This window comes from Lemur catta, chromosome 7, assembly GCF_020740605.2.
Source record: "Lemur catta isolate mLemCat1 chromosome 7, mLemCat1.pri, whole genome shotgun sequence".
In the NCBI taxonomy this organism is placed as follows: Eukaryota; Metazoa; Chordata; class Mammalia; order Primates; family Lemuridae; genus Lemur; species Lemur catta.
Genome location: NC_059134.1, coordinates 34,302,368 through 34,330,095, shown reverse-complemented (window position 1 = coordinate 34,330,095; position 27,728 = coordinate 34,302,368). Strand labels below are relative to the sequence as shown.

General features: G+C 33.0%; 1 protein-coding gene across 1 annotated transcript in view; it reads left to right on the top strand.

Moving 5' to 3' along the window:
- The window catches only part of DYNC2H1 (dynein cytoplasmic 2 heavy chain 1), a 279,710-nt gene that overhangs the window by 213,382 nt on the left and 38,600 nt on the right, over positions 1-27,728 (top strand). The window contains exons 84-85 of the mRNA XM_045556812.1: positions 10,587-10,796; positions 21,282-21,371. Coding sequence (XP_045412768.1) covers positions 10,587-10,796; positions 21,282-21,371 — 300 coding nt within the window. The remainder of the gene's footprint in view (positions 1-10,586; positions 10,797-21,281; positions 21,372-27,728) is intronic.

The window sequence follows — 27,728 nt, the reverse complement described above, 5'->3', positions numbered from 1 at the left end:
TATTATTGTTAGAATACTTGTTAGTTTCAGTATTTTCCCACTGAAAAATCTAGTTTTTTCTTTAGTTTTTTAAAAATTTGATTGTTACTATTGTTACCTTATTTGATACATTGTAATTGTACCTATTTATGGGGTACAATTTGATGATTCAATATATATATATGTTTTATAAAGATCAAGTCAGTAGTTAGCATATCCATCAGCTCATGCATTTATCATTTCTTTATGGTGAGAATATTCAAAAGCCTCTCTTCTAGCTATTTTGTAATGTACACTATCTTACTGTAAACCATAGTCACCCTACTGTGCAATAGAACACCAGAACTTATTACTCCTATCTAATTGTACTTTTCTACCCATTGACCAACCTCTCTCCCTCCTCCGCTTGCCTCACTCCCCTCCCCTCTGTTGTCATTGGTGACCACTGTTCTACTCTCCTCTGCTTCTATGATATCAAATTTTTCTTTTGATATTCCACAAGTTGAGATCATGAGATACTTGGCTATTGTAAATAATGCTGCAATGAACATGGTAGTGCAGGTATCCCTTTGACATATTGATTTCAATTCTTTTGCATATATACCCAGAAATGGTATTACTGGATCATATGGTAGTTCTATTTTTAGCTTTTTGAGAAACCTTCATACTGTCTTTCCATAATGATTGTATTAATACTCCGATAGTGTGTAAGTGTTCCCTTTTTTTCAGACCTTCACCAACACTTGTTTTCTTTTGTCTTTTTGATAATAACCATTCTGCTACAATGAAGTGGTATCTCATTGTGGTTTTGATTTGGATTTCCTTGATGATTAGTGATGTTGAGCATTTTTTAAATATATATGTTACCCATTTGTATGTCTTGAGAAATGTCAGTTGAGGTCTCAATGTTGTGGAGCGTTTCCCCCTTGTTTTCTTCCAATAGTTTCATGGTTTTGGGTTTTACATTTAAGTCTTTAATTAATTTTGAATTGATTTTTGTATGTGGTGAAAGTTAGGTGTCTGAACTCATTCTTTTCCACATGCGGATATGCAAATTTTCAAGCACCATTTATTGAAGAGATTATCTTTCCTCCAATGTGTGTTCTTGGCACCTTTGTGAAAAATCAGTTGGTACGTGAATTTATTTCTGGGCTCTCTATTCTGTTTTATTTGTCTATGTGTCTGTTTTTAATGCCAGTATCATGCTGTTCTGGTTTCTATAGCTTTGTAGTATATTTTGAAGTTATGTAGTGTGATGCCTCTAGCTTTGTTCTTTTTGTTCAGAATTACTTTGGATATTTCTGGTCTTTAATGGTTCCGTATGAATTTTAGGGTTTTTTTAAATTTCTGTGAAGAATGTCATTGGTATTTTGATAGAGATTACATTAAATCTGTAGATTGCTTTGGGTAATATAGTCATTTTTAACAATATTCTTCCAATTCATGAACACAGGTTATTTTTCCATTTATTTGTGTTGTCTTCAATTTCTTTCGTGAATGTTTCATAGTTTTCAGTGTAGAGACCTTTCATCTTCTTGGTTACTTATTCCTAGGTATTTTTTTTTTTTGTAGCTATTATGAATGGAATTGTTTTCTTGTTTCTCTAAATAATTCACTATTAGTATATGGAAACAATATTGATTTTTGTATGTTGATTTTGTGTCCTGCAACATTACTGAATTCATTTATTCTAACAGTTTTTTGGGGTAGTTTCTATATAAGATCATATCATCTGCAAACAGGGACAATTTGACTTTCTCCTTTACAATATGGATGCCTATTGTTTCTTTGTCTTTAATTGCTCTGGCTAGAACTTTCAGTACTATGTTGAATAGAAGTAGTGAAAGTGGGCATCCTTGTTTTGTTCCTAATAGGGGAAATGCTTTTAGCATTTGTAGATCTGTGAGTTTGTCTCATATGGCTTTTAATGTATTTAGATAGAAACTTTCTATACCTAATTTGTTGAGAGCTTTATCGTGAAGGGATGTTGAATTTTGTCAAATGCTTTTTCTGTGTCTATTGAAATCATTTGGCTTTTGTCTTTCTGTTAATGTGATGTATTACATTTATTGATTTGCATATGTTGAACCATTCCTGCATGCCTGGAATGAATCACACTTGATTGTAGTGAATGATCTTTTTAATGTACTGTTGAATTTGGTTTGCTAGTATCTTGTTGGGAACTTTTGCATCTATGTTCATCAGTGATATTGGCCCATTGTTTTCTTTTTTCTGTTATGTCTTTCTTTCATTCTCATTGCTTTGAAAATTGTGGATATTTTTAAACCTTGGCATAACAAACCCTAGTAGTGTTTACGTCATTGCCATATTCAAGATCTTTTATTAATTTAGACTTTCATGCTTCAAGGTTAAGACTGTGTCTTTAAATGTTTGTGACTATATTAGTGATAATATCTTTTTCAGGAGAAAAAATCAGGAAAATATAAAATATATACAAATATACAATTGTAACTTTTAATATTACTTTGTGTTAACTGTTAATGCATAAAATATATACAAATATACAATTATAACTTTTAATATTACTTTGTGTTGTTAATGCATATGTTATATCATTTTTTTAAATTGTTCAGATGCACAATTTAACATCTCATTTTTGTCATTTTTCCTGGCATTTGTACTGAAAAACTCCATAAATGTGAAAAGTAAAATACCAAAAAGTATGACACACAAAGAATCTAATTTCATTTAATATTCTGCAAGTATGCATTGGAAAGGTCAGTTCTTGCTTTAAAATTTTTATTACACACCAGCTACCACCCAACAATTTTTTAATACCTGGTTTATGATGATAACTATTGAGAATTATTGACATTCTGACCAATTTATATCTACTTTATATAGCTTCATAACTCCCATTAATTCTCATTTAAATTACCTGTATGATAAGAGGTGCATATAAAACAATCTCTTTTAGGCTGATGGAATTTGTTGAGAGAAAAATAGATGATGAATTTTTTTGAACAAGAGTTGAACCAGTAACTGTATTTCTTTTCCAGATTGTAAATAAATTTGTATATCTGTCAGATTAAACTTTTAGACTCAGAATAGCTTAATTTCAAAAGAATGTGCCAAAATTAAATAAAATTAAAATTCGTAGTACTAAGAGAAACAAAAGGAATAGTACTTTCTTATATTCTTGAACTAAAAATATCTTTAAAATTGATCATTTAAAATTGATCAATTGGGCCGGGTGCGGTGGCTCACGCCTGTAATCCTAGCACTCTGGGAGGCCGAGGCGGGTGGATCACTCGAGGTCAGGAGTTCGAGACCAGCCTGAGCAAGAGCGAGACCCCGTCTCTACTAAAAATATAAAGAAATGATCTGGCCAACTAAAAATATATATAGAAAAAAATTAGCCGGGCATGGTGGCGCATGCCTGTAGTCCCAGCTACCCGGGAGGCTGAGGCAGGAGGATCGCTTAAGCCCAGGAGTTTGAGGTTGCTGTGAGCTAGGCTGACTCCATGGCACTCACTCTAGCCAGGGCAACAAAGTGACACTCTGTCTCAAAAAAAAATAAAATTGATCAATTGAGTCTTGTCTAGTTTTCTCTCCTTTTAATCAAGGTGAATCATGAAATATGATTACTATATCCTGTTTTTCCAAACTTTAAGGTGGGGAACATGTCTGTAATTCATACCTCTGTTGGATGAAAGCATTTCTCAGTTGTGCTTAGAGTTTACTTTGTGCTTTCCAAAACTTCTGAAACTATACAAATATAACCCACTGTTTCATTAAGTCTCAGCTGAAAGATTTCTTTTTGAATTTAGTTCTTAGTAATAACTTTATCCGCTCCCCATCCTCCTAAAAAAACCCTGATATTTCCTTCCTTTTGATAACAAGAATCACATGACTTAGAATGACTCACTTTTTACTTGTGGCATTCTAGTCAGCAAAGCAGGAGACATATTAGGTATTTTAATGGACAATTTTAATATAGTGAATTGGTCACATCAGTATTGGAGAGCTGAAAAAGCAAAAAGCAAAAAAAAAAAAAAAAAAAGAACAGTGAGATAACTGAAATATTTGCAGGCAGCAGCTACCCTAGAGCTAGAGGAACAAAGGGAAGAGTCTGAGGTAATCAGAACCTAGAAACTTGGAGAAAGACCCCACAGAGTTGGATTTAAACCTCTGAGGAAGGTGTGTTCCCCTTCAGGAAGGAGTGCTGCCCTTCAGGGATACTGATATGTCTGAGGGGGATGCCTTGGCTGGTTCTGAGGGTGCCAAAAGAAGCTGGGCATTGGAGCCAACTGCTGTTGCTAGAAAGATACAGAGAAGAATCTCAAGCTAACAGGAAGAAGGAAGTTCCTTTTATCCTACTCCTGCTTTCCATTCTCCTGTAGAAATCTATTTGGCTGAAACTAACAGGACATCAACTGGAAAGGAGAACTTTAGTTTACAAAGTCAACCCCAGCTTCACAAGGCTACATACACAGTGTATAGAAAGGTGGGTTGATTTGGAGCTGAGAGATAATACCTCCTACTCAAGAATAGAGTATGCCTTTTCATTTGTACTTCCTTTGGTTTTATTCTATTCTTCTTTTTTTTGACATTTTGCTTCTTGATTTGTGTGTTTAGTGATTCCCCCTCACCCTTCTTTCTTAATTTAAGCACTGAAGGCTATATTACTGAGTACTATTTCAGCTGTATCCCAAAAGTTTTGGATATGTATGTTTTCATTATTGTTTGGTTTTAAATATTTTCTAAATTATATTATGATTTTATCTTCTATGATCCATTTTTAATTATTCATTGTCTTCCTAATTGCCTTTTAGTTATATATTTTTATCACATGTAACTACATTGTGATCAGAGAATGTGGTATTATGACACTAATCTTTTGAAATGTGTTGAGACTTGCTTTATGTCATCATGTTTTTAAAACTGTTTTATGTTATGTTTGAAAATAATGTGTATTCTGTTATTGTTCACTGCTATGCTCAAATTGTGTCCTTTAGATCGTTTTTAAAATGTTTTGTTCAAAACTTTTGTACACAAAATGGTTGACCATCAGTTTTTTATTAATACAAATTCAGAATATTATCTCTTCTTGATATATTGAAGCTTTATCATTGTAAAGTGATTCTCTTTAGCTCTTACAATGTTTTCCCTATTTTTCTGATTTAACAAATATGCATCAGCTTTCTTTTAGTTATTACTTGCTAGATAGATGTTATTTCATATGTTTACCCTTAACTTTCTGCAACCTTATTTTTTTATGTAGATCTCTTATAAAGAACCTAATGCTGGATTATGTTTGATCTTTAAGTGGAACATTTAGTCTATTTAGATTAATTTTTATTACCATATGTTATATTTTGTATTTTTCCTACTTCTTTAAACTCCTTTCTTATATTCCTTTGGACTGATTATTTTCTGTCATGTTTCTCTCTCCTAGTTTACAAATTATAAATATTTTCTACTTTTTTAGTACTCATCCTAGATATTTTATTGTACATACTTAGCTTATCAAAGTATCAGTATATTTATCAAACTTAGTATATTTACCTGCTTCCTGAAGAATTCAAGCTGCTTAGGACATTATACCAAGCTCCAACTTTATATGCAGTTATTATTGTATATTTTAGTCTTTTTTTGTTGTTTATAGTCAGTGCTTATTTATAAATATGGGACATATTTATCACTTTTATTATCTTTTATTTCTTCCTTCATTTCAAACATTCTATTTGGTTTCACTTTGCATATGCTTGCAGTAAAGAAAGTGTCTTTTGGTGATAAACTCTTTGATTTCTTATTTATTTGAAGATGCTTTTAATTTACCCTCTGTCTTAGAAGGTATATTATTAACAGCCATTGCCTCATTATACTGAAGGTAAAGTGAGATATAATTCTCTTTTCTGGTTTCTATTGTTGAGAAGTCAATTTTTATTTCTTTGGTCTATCTTTTCTTCCTTGCTGCTTTTAAGATATCTTTGCCTTGGTTTTCTACAGTTTTACTTTGATGAGATTGAGTGTAGGTTTGTTTTCTTTCTCTGTTTAATTTGTTCCTTTTTAAAAATTTAGCTTAAGATTTAATGGGCTTATTGAATTTTGATTGGTGGTATTCATCAGTACTGGTAAAGTCTCAGTTATTGTTTTAAATATTGACTCTGCTTTACTCTCTCTCTCTTCTGGAACTCTAAGTAGATATATATTAGACCTTTTCTCTTTATTCATCATGTGTCTTAACTCATTTCTAAGGTTTTCCTTTCTTTCTTTCTACGTGATGCATTCCAAATAAATTCTATAGATCTGTCTTCCAGTTCATTCATTATCTCTTCAACTAAATCTAATCTACTTGTCAAATTTTTACATTTCTCAGTGTTCCTGTATAAAAAGAAAAAAAAAAGGACCCAGCATTATATGACTCTTTGAGTCTTTGAGTACCATAAGAATTAGAATTGTGGCCATTTGCCTAGTTAATTACTCTGAGCAGAAAGGAAATAAAAGTTTTATTAGTGCACTGGAAAGGGCCAAAGCTCACAGCCCTAAATTCCTGTGTTAAGCCCTAGGGTGCTGGAGAGACTAGAAGATTATCTCCTTAGGTATTTACATATCAAATGGAATAAAGCCCTAAAACTTAGAATCATCTCTAGGTCATCTGGCTCCTGTTGAAATTTTACTTACATACCATAGTGTTGGTTAGAATTCAAACACGTTACATTTTCTAGAAGTCCCCTTTAAAGGGGAAGAAGACAGCTGTCAGCTTCGTCTTTATAAGCAGAGAGAAACCACTTTCTCCATGCCTTGTACCTAGCCAATGGAAGATCTACTATTTGAATAGCATAATTGATCTGGCTTTCATCTGGCTGCCCTGGAGATAGGCTTGGAGCAAGAGAGTAGGGGCAACACATTTACTGTGAATTTACTGTGAGGTAATTAATAAGAAGTCTGTGATCCAGAATACCTGTATTCACATTTAGGATGAAATTAATAAACTTTAAACCCAACACTTAGTTTTGTAAACAATTATTTCTTACTTCTCAGTTTATGGTTGCATTTGGGTGCATTCAGGAATATGCTTTAATATTTTTTTCAGCATTTTTAGCTGTTTTCAGCAATATCTAGACCTGCTAGAAATGGAAACTGAAGTTATCTAGTTTTTATATTGAACAATTATGAAAAAAGCTGTGTATGTGAAACTGTGCCCCAAAGAGTTAAAAAAAAAAAAAAAACACTAACAAAAATTCTTGAGCTTATAGGATGGCAAATTAAAAATACCCCAACTTGCTAAAACACCCTCCCCCACCTATAAGATAACAAAACTGGCTAAAATCAATTGAAACCAATGTGGTGTCTACGCAAAACAATCTTACTGACATCACAGCCAAATTTCCACAACATGTTTCATACTAACTCCCCCCAAATTTGCACATACAATTAATTCATGATGGGGCATAAAGAGATAACTGCACATGCCTGAGGACCTTCCAGACCTCCCTTTTTTCCCACCAATCACCTGCTAATCCCAGAATTCACTCCCTAAACCTTTTCTAATAAAAGTACTGCCTTAAAGCCAGCACAGGGAGACAGATTTGAGCTGGACTCCTATCTCATTATTGGTCAACTTTCAATAAAGCTTTTCTTTTCTTAAAAACCCAGTGCCATAGTATTGGCTTCTAGCACATTGGGCAGCAAGCCCCTTTTGTTCAGTAACATGTGTGTCATAAGTGACATGCTTTGTTTGTAGACTTTCTTTTCGTATTCAGTAATAATATTATGTGGTGTTAGAATATTTTTTGTTTTCGCATTGAGTCCATATACTGGCTGTTGAAATGCTGACTGCTCCTTTTAGCCTTAAAATTATGAACCAACTAACTCACTACGATATAATGAACTTTAAAATGTTAAAAGCAATGTACTTCAAAAGTACATGATTGAATCAATTATATTTACTCAAAAACCTTTTCTTTTAATAATTGACTAAATACATAGCTGTCACCCCTTGATAGTTTCATCAAAAGACATTCAGTATAGGTGTTGTAATGCATTCACTTGGTGATTTTTAGCATTATTTGAATTATACATAAATATTACTTAATTTGAGTTTATTTTTGTTTTAAGATTATGAGACACACAATCTAACATGTTGCTAATGGACTTAAGCAATCCTCCTGTCTCAGCTTCCCAAGTAGCTGAGACTACAGGCATGCACCACCACACCTGGCTAATTTTTCTTATCTTTGGTAGAGACAGGGTCTTGCTTTGTTCCTCAGGCTGGTCTTGAACTCCTGGCTTCAAGTGATCCTCCCACCTTGGCCTCCCAAAGTGCTAGAATTACAGTTGTGAGCCAACACGCCCAGCAGCTATATTTATTTTCAGAATCAGTTTTATTTTATATTAAGTTCTTATTAAAATTTTGGTGGGACATGAATTGTGTTATAGTATATATTACAATATGCCTTGCTGTTTTCTGCTATGTATTTTTCCCACTCATTAATTTATTGTAGCTTATATACTGGTTTGTCTTACTGTTCTTTTTCATTTCCTTCTCCACAGTTTTCTTCTATCTTTTATTAATGAAATACTTTTTCAGACCCTACTATGTCATTTTTTCTTCTATTCTTATTCAATGCTCAACATACAGCATTTTATTTAATAGCCTCTGGATGAACACTGTCCAATAGAAATATAATGTGAAGCACAAATGAAAGCCATGTATATAATGTTAAATTTCCTAGTGGCCACACTTAAATACATACAAAGAAACAGGTGAAATTAATTTTAGTGTGTATTTTATTGAACCCAGTAGATTGACAATATTAGCATTTTATCATGTGATCAATATAAACATTATTAATATATTTTACATCCTTTTTTCATAGTATTTAAAATTCAGTGTGTATTTTGTACTTACTGCATATCTCTAGACCATAGTATTTACTTGAATGGTAGTTGGATTTTAAGTATTCTTAATAGTGACTCTCCTAAATCAACCTTTTTAAAAGTTTAGTACATTAAGCTTTCTGTTTTCTTGGATTGTACATAAAGGAATCTTATTTGAATGATGTAAGTTTGGGTGTTCTTATTCTATAAAGTGACAGTGCAAACAGTGTATATTTGTCATATTAACATAATAGAATGGATTAAAATCCACAAAATCTACTTTGAAATAAACTAAATTATTATTTGCTAATCTTGTGTATAAGATTGATACATGTTTAAATACCACATATTATTAATTTCCAGGAAGTCTGTTTTAATGTAAAGAATCACAGAAGGTTTATAACCCAAATTTTATTTCAGAGTTTTATTACTTAGTTGATTTACGATGGAGATATGTTAAGTATTATTTATTGCATGGCTGGTTCAAATAGATCTCATTAATTTTTGATAATATTAGACATTTTTTCCCTCTGGATTTAGTTTTTAGTTTACTGCCAATTATTTATCTAAGTGTGTATGCCTTTATGTACATTTATGTGTGTGTCTCAAAAATGATTTCAGAGCATTAATATTATAAATATAATTGTAATAGCCATAAAAATGCCCACATTTAAGCTTATAGCCTGAATCTGTTTTCAGAAATCATTTTATACCAATAAAATATATTTAATGGTGATTTATTTAATATTATAGCAATAACTGTGGTAGGTCATCATGTTATTAAATTATGTTAAATAGATGAAAAAGACAGTGCTGTTGTAGACTATATGGATGTGACAATCAATAAAACAAGGAGAAGAGGTCTTAAACTAGTATTGTAAGCAGAATACATAGAGAAAATTAGGATAATGGGTAGTAGGTAAGAGAACAGGACTTTCCAAATTTATCTATTGACAGTTCTTTGACATTTTTAGAATAGTATTGAAAGTGAATTTTTTCCCTCTTAATAAAATAAGCTGTTTACAAACAAATGAGATTCCTTGAGTTTTTCTTATAATTGAAATAACTGGGCCAAGGGTAGTGGCTCATGCCTGTAATACTGGCACTTTGGGAGGCTGAGGCAGGAGGATCACTTGAGCCCAGGAGTTTGAGGTTACAGTGAGCTATGATGATGCCACTGCACTCTACCCCAGGAGACAGAGCAAGACCCTGTCTCAAAAATATATATATATATATTTAGGAAACCCCAGAATTTCCTTATATCAGAGCCTCTGTTAAAGTATAGATACAGAAATAAATACTAAGATATAATATTCACTGATCTTGAGCAAAAGATCTTTAGTTTGGTTTTTTTATTGTATATGTAGGTAATTTTCAAATTGAGGTAAATACCCATTGACATTGTATTTCAAAACCATAATCTCTTCTGCTCTTTTTGTAGTAAAGTGGTAGTGCAACTGTTCTGTTCTCTGCATAGGCTTACAGGGTGCCATTTTTCCACTTTATTTTCTTACTATACTGACTATTGTTTCTCAACGTGGTCTCCCTTTCATTATTCCCAATTCCCAGCCCACACACCATATCAAATGTTGGTGAACTCCAGAATTTTCTTCCTGTGTATTTGCAGACTATAAGATGAGTATTTCAAAACAGTTTTAAACCAGAATAGAACAAAAAGTTTTAAAAACTTTTGAAGTGTTTTAATATATCAGTGATTTCTGTTACATTTCAGTAACTATAACATCACATTTTTCTTTTAGAATTCAAACCTGATTCATCAGAAAGTGTCTCCTCCTAATGATCAACAAGGATCTCCAATATTATCATTTATCATTCTTGAACAATTTAATGCCATTCGTTTAGTACAAAGTGTTCATCAGTCTCTTGCTGCTCTCAGCAAAGTCATCAGAGGAACTACCTTACTGAGCTCAGAAGTACAAAAATTGGCAAGTGCTTTGTTGAACCAAAAGGTAAGCCAATACTAACCATATGTTTTTTATTTCACTGTTATAAGTGGCACTTCCATCATGCATACATTTGTCAGTAACCTTATAGTTAACAGTAACAGAAAATTCAAGTCAAACTGGCTTAAACCATATAGAAATTAACTGATTGATTATCATTGGAATCTCAGTTTATGTTACCTATCTAGCTATCTAGTCATTGCATTTATAACGCAATCTTTGTTGATTTCACTTTGGGACAGGTCCTGTATACATGATGGGACCCTACAAGCCTGAGTTTTATATCCTGTGAGCTCCAGGTCCAACAGAAACAAACAAACAAACAAACAATCACCTGTTTCCTAGTAACTGAAGCAAAAATCTTGGGATTTGCTTTGATTCAAACCACTTGGCTTGTATGTTATGCCTGTTCCCATACTAGTTCTGTGGGTAGGGTGTGCAAAGCTCTCACTGACTAGGGCTTCAGCCAAATGCCTATCCTGGGAGCTGGGGATGGATTCATCTTCATCTATAACACAAATGCTGAGAATAAGGGAAGGATGATCACCCAGTGGAAAATCAGGGTACTTTTAGCAGAAGAAGGGACAAACAACATTTCTGTTGCTGAATAATTGGACCATTTTAAATGATAGTAAAATCCATGTGTTTCAGATATATTGGGTAAGAAACAAAAAATATGGGATGTCCTACATAAATTTACTTTAGCTAGTTAGAGAATATAAACTTTACAGAAGTTGGTATCTGGAAAAGATTTCACTAGGGCTTTACAGAAATTAAGAGGTGTTTTTCCCCCCTGCTATTTATACTCAGTATAAGGAAACCTCTGATAGTCGACTAAAAGGCCTCTCTGTTTGATTATAAAAGGATAGCCTTCCTAGAACTTCTTACATCTTGCTAATATTAAAAGATAGCCAATGATATTTCACATATGCAAAAGATCTACTCTAGCATCCTTGTCTTCCTTTTTTCTTGACCCTGAAAAAGAATCTCAATTTTGTATTGCTTACTAAATTTATAGTTTTTCTTTTGTATATAGATTACTATCTATCTATGTTAATCAACTGCGAATATCAAAATACTATAGTTTTGTATTGTACTACAGATTGTACCTAATTTGTTTTTAATTTGGAGTCAGTCATGAAAGATCCTTGGCACAGTTAAGTAATCTATGGGAAAGGATTCTAAAAACTCGCTAAGAGTTTTACATTAATTAACTCATTTAATCACCACAATAGCACTATGAGTGATACTAATTTTATGTCCATTTTACTGTGATGAACCCAAAGCAAAAAAGTATTAAATAACTTAATCAGAGTCACCCAGAGTCAGGATATGAATTTGGGCAAATCTGGTTGTTATAATAAATGTAAATGGTTTAAATTGATAAAAGATAAATATTCTTGAGAATGTATTTCTTTTAAATCCAACTGTATGCTGTACAAGGGACAATGTATGATACAGACTAATTGCTGTTGAATTAAGAAGAGAAGGAGAATAACTATGATAGAAGTACATGACTCCTACAGAATAGAACTGTAAGTCTGGTAGGACCGGTACATAATGAAGTATCATAAGATGAAGGTGGGATCCGATTTTGAGGTCTTTAAAGCCAAAGAGAGGAGTTTGGATTGAATGCTGTAAGCAATAAGCATTTTATTTTGTAGACATAAGAGCAAAATGGCTAAGACTGTGGCCTGTGGAATATGTCTTCCTGTTTGAATCCTGTTCTATCACATAGTAACTGTGTAACTTTGGGCAGGTTACTCAAACATCTCTAACCTTTGCTTTGCTCATTTGTAAAATGAGGATGATAATAGGACCTACCTCATGGGATTGTTGTAAAAATTAAATCATGGGTAAAGTACTTGGAACAATTTCTTTATGAAAACAGCAGCTTTTGGAGCATTTGTCTGGTAACATTGTGCAAAATGAACTTGCAGAAGTAGGGATACCATGTAGGTTTCTATATATTCATCTCAGGAAGGGGTAGTTAAGGCCTGGAATAGGGTACTTAAAGAAGGTTCTATGTGATAGTAACAAAAAATACAAAAGGTAATTGTATTTACAAGAAACATGGTTTCTTATTTTGCTTCTGCTGTTAACCCTCTGGGTGATCTTTGGCATAAGCACTTGAAAAAAATGAAAATTTAGTTCGAAATCATTTTCTATGATTGTAATATAATATAGCTTACATTAGGTCATATTGTAAGATAACAGAGAACTAAAGCGGCTTAACTGTATGAAATAATTTCCTTGATTAAGACCAAAATATTTTAGAAAGGGATCATAAATTTTTAATTTTTTGCAATATTTTTTCCTTTTGTATGAACCAAGACCTGCTAACTATTTCCTTATATGGCATAGCAACAGAATCGGATGGTTTATTTCTTAATTAAAATATATTTATGTAGGATATAGACAATTTCAATATGTAATTAAATTAACTATCCTATATTATACTTTGAATTAAGAAATATAGCCTGGAAAATATCACTACTTTTGAAATATTTTTATTATTTCCATGACAATGAATTTGTTAAAATTCTATCAAATGATGAAAACTATGTTTTGCAAACCATGTTTAAATTGTGGCACAGGTAGTAACTTTGGAAATAATTTAGGATGTTTGATGAAACTCAAATGAGACTAGGTTGACTTTCATTGAGATCAGTAAAATACTTCCTGACATTTACTTTCTAATGAGTTTTAACAAAAACTGAGAATTCAGTACTATCCCATTTATTTCAGAATGAAAATTTAATTTTTATTACATTTGAATGTGACAAGTTATGTATTGTGTGATATGATTTATGTAATTGAAGAAATAATTCAGTACTTGACATTTTCTTTATTGTGTCAGACTTGATTAGAGTACGAATTTTCCTAGAGAAATTTATGCCACTTTTATTTCCTTGACAGTTTCTGGTGATCTACTGAAACTTTTTTTGTGAAAAAACACAATACTTGTAATATGTTTGTTAAAGAATAACAATATTATAAAATGTTAGGACATAGGCTTTAAAGCCTAATTTAAAAAATACAGTTTTCAATTCTAAAAAAACTGAAAGGCATTAATACAATGCCAAATTGCTTCATCCTTCTTGCTGAATAATCACTGAGACAGTTTACCCTTTCAGTAGGAACTAATAAGTTGCATTGCTTTATTAAAAAATTGTTTTAGGGCTGGACATGGTGGCTCATGCTTGTAATCTCAGCACTTTCGGAGGCCGAGGTGGGAGTATTGCTTGAGGCTAAGAGTTCAAGACCAGGCTGGGTGACATAGCAAGACCTTGTCTCTACAAAAAAATAAATAAGAAAAATTAGCTGCGGTGGTAACGTTCACCTCTAGTTTTAGCTACTTGGGAAAGTGAGGCAGGAAGATAGCTTGAACCTAGGAGTTTGTGAGCTATGATTGTACCACTATACTCCAGCCTAGGCAACCGAGTGAGACTCCATCTCAAAAAAAAATTACTTTAATTGAACTCCTTTTAAAGCCAGCGTATGTATTAGCTATACATTTTAATTTATCCTAACATTCTAATTGGTAACACTAAATGGCTTCTTAATTTTTTAAAACAGGGAGACCCTCAAAAATATAGCAAAAATGCTTTTTAACCACTTTTGGATCACTATCACCTTTAAAAATTGATGGAAAGAGATGTAATCTCTTAAAGTATGTCCATACATATGCATATAGAACTTTATTATATAATTTCAGAATGTCTAAAAGTTAAGATCTACTTTGCTGGACTAGGTTTTCCTTTTACTCCTTTCTCTAGCATGGCCTTTTTTATAGCAGTGGTTCTCAAAATACGGTCTGCAGACCAGTAGCATTTGCATTACCTGAACTTGGTAGAGGTATGATTTCTTGCACACCTCCTCCCACCTCCCAGACTATTGAATCAGAAACTCTAAGTGTGTTTCCCTGCAAACTGTGTTTTATCAAGCCCTTGAGATGGTTCTGACTCATGCTAAGGTTTGAGAAACACTGTTCTGTGGTCAGAGTTCCCATCAAAAGGGCAGTACCTGCCATAACACATTTGTGTCTGTCTTCACTCCACTTTGTCAACATTTTGACCACTTCTACCATTGATCTTTAAGGCTTTAGCAGAAAAGTAAAGATGCTCATTCTTATGAGATGGTTGGGGACCCCATCTTTTCTTAAAGGCCCCTTTTGTTTATCTACTTACATGAAAATAAGTGCTTAGAAAAGTCATATACAAACTATTTTAATAAATTATAATTATTGTTGAATAATTTGCATTTTTCTGTTTAAATAAAGTAATAGCTTGTGTTATGGAGAACTTCCAGTTATAAAGAACTTTTGTAGCTCTTATCCAATTTGCTACTCTCATCATCCCCCGTTTACTTAAATTAGAAAACTAAAGGTGAAAGGAGTTACTATCCTGGTAAAGTGTCACAGTTCATTCTGTAATTCCGATGTGATTTCTAGGTCAGAATTCTTTCCTAGTTCATTGCTTATTGAATATTTTGTTAATGTAATCTAGCCGCTAAATTACAGTCTTTGTTATAGGAGACAGTTATTAGCTTTACATGGACTAAACTCTACATACTCATCTCAAAAGGCCTACCAAATACTGGGATTGAACTCTCTCCACTCCCTCATCTATAGCTTTGCTTGTAATTAACATTACATATATATTTACTTATAAATGTAAATCAGTTTTTATTGATTCACGTAAGAACAAAGGGGCCTGCGTATACTCAGAATCTCTAGTCTCTTGGGATTCTCCTTCAGTATCCCTAATTTCTTCATCATTATGCTAAGATAATAGAATATACTTTCTCTCTTTTAGCACAGATTTTAACTTCCAGAACTTATTCTTCTACTTGTCCTTTTTCATTCACTTAGCAAATAGAAATGGAAGTACACTATTGCAAGGTTTTTATGCTATGCTAAAGTTCTATCATTATTTCTTTAAGGTAGACTGTGATGAGATAAAGATGTATACTATAAACCCTAATGCAATGATAAAAATAGATTTAACAGATTCCAAAGAGGTATAAATAATGAATCAGTATAATACATAAGATGCAAACTTAACCTTTACTCAGTTAATCCAAAAGAGAGATCAGGAAATAAAAAAAGAAGTCAGAAATTACCAGTATCAGGAATAAGAGAGGGGACATCACTACAGTTTGTACAGATATTAAAAGGATAAGGAAATATTATTAACAACTTTATGTCCATAAATTCAATAACTTAAATGTACAAATTCCTTGAAAGAAACTCATTAACAAATCTTACCCAAGGAGAAACAGGCTGGGTGCAGTGGCTCACACCTGTATTCTTAGCTCTCTGGGAGGCTGGGATGGGAGGATTGTTTGAGCTCAGGAGTTCAACACCAGCCTGAGCAAGAGTGAGACCCTGTCTCTACTGAAAAGAAAACACACACACACACACACACACACACACACACACACACACGTTTGCACACACACACACACACACACACACACACACACACACACACACACAACAACAAAACCCAGCCGGGCATTGCTAGCATGTGCCTATAGTCCCAGCTATCCGGGAGGCTGTTCAGAAGTATGGCTTATATCCCAGGAATTGGAGCTTGCCATGAGCTACAGTGACATCACTGCACTCTACCCAGGGACACTGAATGAGACTCTGTCTCAACAATAACGAAAAAAAAAAAGGAAAAAAGACAAGAAAACCAAGGAGAAACAGATAACCTAAACAGCCTATAATTATTAAAGAAGTTGAATTTGTTAAAACCTTTCCACGATGAGAGTACCTAAAATTCACAATGAAATCTAACAAATATTTAAGGAAGATAAAATACCAACTCTGCAGATTCTTCCAGAAAATAGAAGAGACAGGAATATTTCCATACTTTTTCTATGAGACAAGAATTGCCTCATATCAAAACCTAAAAACGAACACAAAATTTGGTATACAAGATGAATAAGTTCTAGAGATCTGCTGTAAAACATAGAGCCTATAGTTAACAATACTGTATTGTATACTTAAAATTTTGCCAAGAGGGTAAATCTTATGTTAAGTGCTCTTAGCAAAAAAGAAAAACTTTGGAGCTAGCAGGAGTTTAAGTTTAGCAAGAGTGTGCAATATAAGGTAAATACATAAAAAATTAACTGTAGTTCTTTATTCAGAAAACTATTGAAAATGTTTTAAAATATCGTTTGCAATAATACCAGAAATGTGCCATATCTAGGAATAAAATTGACAAAAGATTTGTAAAACCTTCATACACACTGAAAACTATAAAACATTGATAAGTGAAATTTAAGACCTAAATAAATGGAAACATGTACTGTGTTCATGGAAGGAGACCTAGTGTTGTTAAGATGTTAATCCTTTTCAAATTTACCTATAGATTCAACACAGTCTTGATCAAAACCTCTGCAGGATTTTTTGTAGTGATTGATAATTTTATTCTAATGTTTTTGTGCAAAAATGCAAAGGGCCTAATACAGCCTAAACAATTTTGAAGAAGAAGAGTAAAATGGAAGGCCATACCCTTTGTGATTTTAAAACATTATGAAGATACTGTAATCAAAGCACTGTGGTATTAACATAAAGATAGATATATAGATCAGTGCAAAAGAATAGAGAGTCCAGAAATATACCCACAAATATAAGATCAATTGATTTTAACCAAATAGGCTAAGACAATTAAATGGAGAAAGGAAAATCTCTTTAGCAAATAGTATTAGAACAATTGGATAGCCAAAAGCCAAAAACAAAACAAAACAAAAAAACACTTTAACTACACCTGTATCTCCAAACATATACAATAATTATTCCCAAATTGATCATAAACATAAATAATAAAACAAAAAATATATAGAAGATTTTAGTGATTTTGTTTTTGACAGTGATTTCTTAAGTAGAACACAAAAAATGAACTATAAAAGGAAACAATACATTAGACTTCATCAAAATTTTAAACTGCTCTTTAAAAGTCACTATTAGGAAAATGAAAAGTAAGCCATAGAATAGGAGAAAAGATTTTCAGGACATGTACCTAAAAAAGAAACCTGCATCGAGAATACATTAAAAGAAACAACTCAGTAACGAAAAGACAAACATCCCAATTTAAAAAATATAAAAAAGATTTGAATAGAAACTTCATTAAGAAGATGTGTGGATGACAAAAAAGCACATGAAAAAATTCTTGGTATCATTAATTATTAGGAAAATTAAAATTGCAATGAGAATATCAATAGATAAAAATCAGTCATATTTCTATACAATAACAATGAATGCTAGTATATAGGATTCATAGTATCCAAAATGAAATTGAGATAACAATTCCCCAATAGTTGGGAATAAACCTAACAAAAGAAGGGCAAGACTTGTACGGTGAAAACTACAAAACATTATTGAAAGAAATTAAAGGAGACTTAAGTAAACAGAAAGACATCCTTGGTTCTTGGGGAAATGAAAAGTAACTGCGTGGGTACAGAGTATTTTGGGAGGATGATGAAAATATTTTGGAATTAGATAATGGTTAAGGTTGTATAACCTTGTGAATATACTAAAAACCACTCAATTATATACTTTGAAGGGGTAAATTTTATCGGATAAGAATTATATCTCAATAAAAAATAAATTTTTAAAAATGACAAGACAGCACAGCATGCCCACTTGAATGGCTTACATTAAAAAGACTAATTATAGCAAGGATTGGTATGAATGAGGAACAACTTGAACTCTCATACTGCTAATAGTTTGGCTTTTTTTATGTTATATATATGCTTAGCATGTTAGCCCACTGTGTCACTCATGAGTATTTACCCAAGAGAAATGAAAGCATATGCCATTACAAATATTTGCTTATTAATGTTCATAGCAACTTTATTTTCAATAATCAAAAATATTCAATAGGTGAAATGATAAACAAATTGTGTCATATCCATATAATGGAATGCTGCTCAGCAATAAACAGAATGACTATTTCATTTATGCAACAACATGAATGAATCTAGTGTTGTCGGGCAAATATTTAACAACTGAATAACTGGCTAACTGGCTCTCACCAAAAAAAAAAAAAAATCCCTGATCTCTATAGTATTTGCTCATTTCTATAGTGTAAATACTCCTGCCATTACTGATTCAAGTTACCAGTATAAGGTTAGTGAATGTGGAGTTGGGAAGAAGAAATACCTAGTATTGTACAGTACCATACAGGTACGATAGACATCAATGATCTAAAACACAGTATCTTAATTGAAGATTCTATAATAAATTATCATAGACTGGGTGACATAAACAGCATTTATTTGTAATAGTTCTGGAGGCTGAGAAGTCTAAAATCAAGGCGCCAGCATGGTTGGGTTCTGGTGAGGGGCCCTCTTCCAACTTGCAGAAAACCAGCTTATCTTTTTATCCTCATATGGTAGAAAAAATAGCAAGCTAGCTCTCTGGGCCTTTCTTATCAGGGCATTAATTCCATTCATGAGGGCACCCCTCTCATCACCTAATTACCTCCCAAAGGCCCTACCTTCAAATACATTACATTGGTGATTAACTCTCTACATAAGAATTTTGGGGAGATACATTCAGTCCATAACAACATAATAATAAAAGTTGTAAAATAATTGTGAAGTGATGAATTTAGAATATTTGGTTAATTTTGTTTTAAAATAACATTTATTTATTGTAAGTTCATATAACTATTTTTCAGTAATGGCGATTTAACAACTGGCTTGCATAATTCATAAAATTTTAAGAATCAGCTCTCACTATTCTTTGTGATCTGTTTCCAGCACATCACTAGATAAATCTCAAAATAATTATATATAGGAAAAGAAGGAAGGTTAAAAAGTAATATATGATTTAATTGTATATAATTCCAGAAAATCCAAACTGATATATGTTAACAGATTAGCAATTGCCTGGAAATTAGGTGGTAAGTGTAGAATGGGTGGATTATAAATGGAAACAATGAAGCTTTTGAGGGTGAAAATATTGTTAACAATTTTTATTACATTTTGGGTTTATTGTATACAAGTTTAAATACTATTTAGAGGCTAAAATGAATGTATTATATTTAATTTAGGGATTATTTTCCAAACTCTTAAATTGACTTGGAAGACTATATGCGAGATTTTTAAACACATATGTATATAAACACACAAAGTCTATGGCTAACCTAGATTGTTATCTACTCTGTGTTTCAATTAATAGCCAGCTAATTTGGTATCAAAGTTATTAAAAAAAAACTCATGAGCTTGAACCCAAATTCTTTTGTTTTACCCGAAGCAACTGATTGATGAGTTGGATTGATGCCCAGAAATTACTGAGACTGATGCAGTAATTGTTTCATCATATTCTGATACACCTTGTTTCTAAGGGTTTTCTAGATTTTCCAAATATTTTGTACATATCATGCAAACTTCTTAACGTATTATTTTTCTGAAGTGTGGTCATAAGGAGAGAACATTCATCTCATACCCTCAAATACTGTCTGATTACGTAGTTGAGAATCTACTCTGGGCTAGAACAGAGGCTTCCAATTCTTAGCCAGTGCCAATTTGTCACATGTGAGTGAGCTGTGTGGAAAAAAACAAGCTTTCTCTGACCAAGTGCTACCAAAATTTAGGATTTGTAAGTGTTAATTCTTTAGGCTTTAAGAATTTACCCTCCCCAAACTTCCACTTCCATCCAAACCTCCTATAAAACCCACCCCCTCTCCTTCCTAGGGGTGTATTAGGCACATAGCCTTAGCCAGACCCCTAGGGGGAGACAAAGGAATAAGATGCAAAGAGGAACTTTCCACATCCCTCCTGATAAAGACTAAGCTTAGCCCTCCCGGTTGTTCCCTAGGGAGATAAGGGAATGGAATGCAAGAGGGGAACTTACTTTCCTTATCCCTCCTGCTTGTTTGAAAAGGAAGAAGTATACATGAAAGGAGAATGTTAATAGATCAGATATTAGAAAGATCTCTTTTGTAAGACAGCTATTCTTACAGTAGTTTATTTATTTTTAATTTAGAGTACTTACTCTCTGTTTATTTCTTCCCTTTATAGCATATGTCTCAATGTGGGTTTAGGAGTAAAGTTTCCATTATACTGTTCTATTTATAGTTTAAAGAAATTCTATATAGGGACTAAGACTGGTTGTTTTTTAATCTTTGCCACTTATAAAATGATTTTCTCTAATTTAATTTGATTTCATTATGCACTAAATATTTTTTCAAGAAAACGTGGTTGACTACTTTCTACATACCAGTTTGATTTCATTTCATTCAAGAGTTTTTACTTTACACAAATCCTCATTTTAGAGAAACATAAATTCACTCTGTGTTATCACTCAATTTTAATGAGATCAAGGAAAAACAGACATATCTTAATGAAATGAATTCATGATATGCATAATATGAATTATGCCAAACTTTTTTCCCCATCATACTAATTTGTTAAAAGTCTTTTATATGTAGCATTATATGTATAAATTTAATTTTGACCCTTTTTAAATTGCAGTGTCCTCTCACATGGCAGAGCAAGTGGGAAGGCCCAGAAGATCCCTTACAATACCTCAGAGGTGTTGTAGCCCGTGCCCTTGCAATACAGGTAAGTCTGCATTATTTATTAATTGCGTTGTATGACTGTATGACTATTGTAGTATAGACATGCATACTGAGATAACAGTTTCACTAGTGTCTAGTGAGAATTACATTATGGTTTTGTGCATAAAGCACCATCTATTTATTCCTTATTCTGCCATCCGTTATTTTTATGCAGTACTCTTTTTTTAAAAAAAAGAGTGTGTTCTTTCTGCTTACTGTGGCTTTTCATCATTTTTGAGAATTTAAAGAAAAAATTATAATTTAATATAGATGGATCATGTGGATGGTAACTGAAACCGATTCATAGATGTGACTGACTAGTTTGTTCTAGGAAATATTCCCCTATGGGAGCTGCTTCCAAAAAATCTTTTGGTCAAATTGGTCAAGTTTTTTTTAGAATGAACCAGTCAGGTAAATGCAGGAATACTGAATAGAGTAAAGAATAATATAGAGCAGCGGTCCTCAACCTTTTTGACACCAGGGACTGTTTTCATGGAAGACAATTTTTCTACAGCCCAGGGAGAGGGAGGATAGTTTGGGGATGATTCAAGGACATTACATTTATTGTGTACTTTATTTCTATTATTATTACATTGTAGTATATAATTCCTCTGCTTGTTGCACCTGTTTCACAAGCAGCCTTCACATTACTTACCACATTAACTTCTATCACGTGAGTAACTTGTTCTGTTCCTCTCAATGCAGCAATCTTTATCCGTGTTTTTTGTTAGTAATTCATGTACTTGCCCACATCTTTAACCTTGTTATCACTCATCACTGCTCCACCTTTGAACCTCTAAAGCATACATACCACTTTTTGACAACAACCACATTTCACTGTCAATTTCTTACTGTCTTAGACTTTCCAGCCTCTTCCTGCTCAGTGTTCTCCCAATCTGTTAACTTTCTGTCCTGATCTTGGCCCATGGCACATAACTTTAACCATTCTCTTTCTTGTATCTTCAGTATTCTAACTCACTTTTTTAAAGGTTTCATCCTTTCTGAAAACCATTGAACTTGGATTGGTATCTATCCATGTACAGGCTGCTGAGCTCTCCTAGTGACACACAGATATAAAGTGTGCAGTATTAGATGGGCCCTAAGCACTGCTCCTGTATTCCACAATGACATTTCAAACCTTCACTAACTTCCTGAAGACTTCAAGCTGTGAGATATGACCACTTGAAAATTCCTGCCCTTCTCTGCCATGTACAAACAAATTTGTCTAAAGCCATCCTCATCATCTTTGTTTGAATATAAAAGAAGTTGACCTTCTGCTGTTGAAGGCTCATCCCTAGACCTATGTACTTGATTCCATCTGCTCTCATCTCGTTAGTGACTGTCTCCAGGGGTCTTCCCTTGTTCTTCTTTCTTTTCATCTTCTATTTTTACTCTTTCACCAAACTAAAAATGGGACTCCTTTGAAGGCATCAGGACCCATCTGAATGTTTTGCTTCTAATATAACCAATCCTCTGGGCTGGAGGATTATTGGATAAAAACATACTAGATCCAAAAGTGAGGTTAAAATTAGCAGGTAGAGAAGAATCAGGCAGGGACTCTGATTTGCTCATCCTTCTATATGCCGTGTATATGCCTGGACATTATCGACAAATGGTGAAAGAATGGAGAAAAGGAAGGAGGGAAAGAAGGAAGGGAAGGGAAGGACAGGGAAGGGAAGGCAGGAAGGAAGGACAAATCATCAGTGATCTTAGAAAAGTATAAGAATGCTCTGAAGTTCTTTGTGCGTTATAATTACATGGCTATGATAACTTACCATTTCATATATTTTTCGGTATTGTTTAGATTATTTTTATAAAAGGTAGGGATTTTTTTTAATTTGTTTTAAATAGTAGCCTGCATTACACTATGTGGGTAAGAACACTTAATTATGCTGTGTGCTTATAATGATAAACATACTGTTATACTGAAATTAATTTCCTTTAAAACAATTTTATCTGGATTATTGCGATTTTTCTGGCATGGTTATTCATATTCATATTGAATACTGGCCATCAAAACTGAACACTTTTCCACTATGTAATTTTCTTAAAAGCTTTATAGGCATTTAGCCTTAATTGTAATGATCAAATACTCTCCTAACCCTCGAGATAACTTTCAGGCTTGACCGTAGCTTACCTTCCATCCTTCCAACCAGGGAGTATACAGTATTTCTCACTTTCATCACCACTTGGGGATTTTTTTTTTTTTTTGGTATTATTTGGTTTTCCTGGCTTAATTTTTTTTCAGTTACAAATATATAAAGATGTCCACCTCCGTAAGGTAACCTTTAATGTTTGGGATTTGCTTTTCATCTATTCAAGGGCCTGATAGGTATCTTGTTTTCATCTATGCCTTCTCTATTTCATAGACACATATTCAGAGCAGCTTGTGATGCTTAGAGAACAGTGAAGCTACCTAGTTGGGGAACAAAGGGATGGGAACCTGGATGGGCAGGGAGAGTTAGAAGTACTATTTACAAGAATCTGTCAAAATAGAAGCTTTTGGTTTCTTAAGAAAACGTACTGACCAAACTGAATCCAAACAAATACACAGCAGTTTGAGCCTAGATCCAGCCATAGCGTAATATTTCAGGGCCTTGCGTTTTAGGGCATAGCATATGAGGAAAGAGAGCAAGCTACTGAAGGTGTCAGATACAGTCCCAGTTCATTACAGGGGTTTTGTGCAAATGAGGCAAGACTGACTAGGGTCAAGGGTGGCATTCATTTATTCATTCATTCAGTCAAAAATATTGTAAGCAGCTACTTAATGCTATGTTCTGTGTGAAGAACTAGAGATACAATGGTTAGTAAATAGATATAGTTCCTACCTCACAGAATTTACATTTCTTGCACTCATTCATTTTAGCAATTAAAAAAATGCTATAAATTTGTTTAAAAAATATATAAATGTAAACCAGGTGCAGTAGCATGTACCTGTAGTCCCAACTATTCAGGAGGCTAAGGCCAGACAATAGCTTGAGCTTGAGGCTGGGCAACATCATAAGACCTTGTCTCTAAAAAAAAAAAAAAAAAAATCTGCAAATGTGATTAATATTTTCCTGGTGCCAAACTCTGTTGTGCACTTGGCAAATGTAGAATGGTAAACAAAATAGACATATATCTTATCCCCTAGGAACTAGCCTTTCAATTTATCAGAGAAGATAGAACTGAATAAATAATAACAGTAAGAGTGATAGAAAAAGTACACTACTATGGGAGTCAATAGCAGGAGTACTTAACCTAGAGGGGGTCAGGGAAGTGATGCCTAAGCTAAGAACTTAATGGGAATAAACCAAGAGAGGAGAAGAGGAAAGAATGTATCAGACTGAAGGAATGCCAGAATCCAGAATAAACATTGTGGTTTCAAGTAACTAAAAGTATAACATAGATTGCAAGAAGGAGGGATGTTCCAAGATTAGGCTGAAGGGAAGGAAGGGCCAAGTCATAATACTATATTAAGGAATTATATTTAAGGTAATCATTGCAGGATCTTAAGGAAGAAAGTCAGATTGGCTGCAATATGGAGAGAGTCTTTGTCTACTCATTAGCATAAAGTTTAAAATTTTCCTCCAAATGCTGGTAATTTAGAGAGAGCTAGAGAGCCCTTCGGTACCCAAGGAATCTCAGCCAAAGAAAGTAATTGCAGGCAGCCTGGAATTGACTCCCTGGTCTCTACAAGATCATTTAGAACAAGGACCTTTTTTTCTTCCCCATTAAAAATTCTACTGTATTTCCAAGATCTAGTATACTGTCTCCTGAATGAAGGCATGAACAAAGGAATTAAACAATGAATGAACTAGACAGGTTATTTCCTATTGGGAGCTTAGAATTATTTTCTTGGCTTCAAATTTTTCTGCCTTTTCTTCAGAAATAACATCTTCTGAGTGTTTCTTTGATTTCTGATCTCCACTCTTTGTTTTCCCCTTGGCCTGGAGGATAGCCCTTATAACAGTATATTCTGATTTTTCTATAATGCTCATTCTAAATTCCTGCATGTTGTCTACCCACTTTGTAAATCTTACGTTGTCAAAATTTGTCTTGGTTCCTTTGTCTTAGTATTCTCAACCTTTCATAGCTGGATCCCTTGATTCTACACTTGAAATTTTTATTCCAACTAGGCTCATGAATTGATTCTATCTAAACCAAGTTATATAGAGAGGACTTCATCACCATGGCACTCCAGTGCCAGTTAGGCGTGGGTATACTGAACAGACCCAATATTCTAGACATGTATTAATATAATTGACTCTTAAATATCTCCCTATTATACTTCTGCTGATCAAATTTGGAGTGCCATGTATTAATGGGAAGCCTTAAGGCTCATGTTTTTAAGACTAAGCTTCTGCTTTGGTTCCATCTCTTTGGTTTTAAGATTTATAGTGACTTCTTGAATTCCACCAATTTTTTGGCCTAACTCAAGCTAGTGAGTGAAAGCTGCTATACTATCAAATTCTGCCACCTTTCCTTCTTATGACAGAACCTTGCTATTTATATCAACTATTAGGCACCTCTAAAGTCTAGAGAGATCTAGTCAATAAGTAGCATTAATTGTTTGAAGTCTGTTTTATTTTATATTCTCTTAAGATCTCAAATGCTAAAAGTAATCTTACTAAAATTACGTTATGAATTGTTCATTTATTTTCTGAGGTGTCTTATTCTGTTTTAGAAGGTTCTGCCATACTTTGCATTCCTGGAAGAGGAAATTATTTTCCTAACTCATCTTAGTAACTCTCACAGTCCTTAGTACAGTGTTTTACACATAGTTAAGTACTCAATAAAATTATTCATAGGAAGACTTGTATAAACAAAATTGAAAAAGTATATATGTGACTCTAAAACCTCCAGCATCTCTATTTTTATATATTAAACTCAGCTAGAAGAGAAACTTGTGGATATTTTTTATTCATATGTATATGAATAAATATATATGTATATTCATTAATTTATTCATTCAGTGAATATTTATTGAGCTATTATGTGCCAGCCCACTGTCTAAAATGCTTCAAATACACAGTAGTGGGAAAACATGAAATTCCTTTTAACAGAAATCACTACATTTTAGTGAAAGAGATAGATGATAAATAAATATGTTACTATTAGAATTGCATGAAAATATATTTTGGCCAAAATCCTGAGATTTAAGATTAATATACACCCAAGCTTTAAGTTGGATTATCAGCATCACAGAATGAATTTAGGATATATATCTGAAACTGTATTTAGTGAAATATAGCTATTACTATAGCAGTTGTATTACAAAATTTGGAGAGTCAAATTTTGTACAGGGACAGTAATTTCTCAGCACTAACAGCTGATAAATCCTTCCTATGGCCAACTATCTTGCACATTTGAAATACTAAACAGTACTCTATGGTCTATGATGATCTGCAGTTTTATAGACGCAATCTTACAAAACATACTATTTGTACTGCTTGCAGAAGATAAATCTTGGTTCTAGAAATGTGACAATATAGCAACATAATTGGCTTTCACGATAACAAAATCTTTCCTGAATTTCTATCTGCATCATAGCTTTCATCACATGCATACCAATTATAGCAGCTTCCTGGAGTAGCATAATAAAAAGATCTTTCCAGCAGAAAACATGCAGAGAATACTTAAACTCTTATGACAAGTTTTTTTTTCTTACAAAATCAGCAGGTTCTAGCAAACAATTTTCCCTGAAAGTACCCAGTGGTTGTTAGTAATATCTGCTATATTGGTACCCTTATGTGCAAAATATTGTTTCAAGGCTTTTCCTGGTTTATGAAGACATTTTTTGCTATTTAAAGGCTTTTCTTACATCTTATTTGAACATAGTTTATTAATATATAACAAGACAGTTGCAAAAATATCTTGTGTACCATGTAGTTGTGTCTTTGGTAAAGAAGAATAATAAAAGAATAATAAAAATTTTTCTGCTATAGTCAATAAATCTGGCCTGTCAAGTACTGTGCTGTTATTTCTGAACACAATGGAAGATTGTGAAGAAAACATTGTGTGCCTATGATTCCTAAATTAATTACAACCTTTACCACATTTGATCCATTGTCAATGATAATTACATGACACTTGCTGATTTTCCATTCTATAATGTATCATCTATCAGATTCACTTTGTTAGCTATATGCAATTGGAAATCCCTTCACAAAGATGGAAAGCGGTGATTGGTTTTATTGTTAATTTACATGTTATCACACTTTAAAAGGACTTTGGGCTATACATGTATATCTATTTGTTATACACAATGTTGAAGCAGACTATTGAATAGTCTATTTTTTTGCAGTAAAATTAATTTAAGAAAATATTTTTATTTTTTCTCATCTTTTTATGTCTGAATTAAAGATGATTTATATTGGAT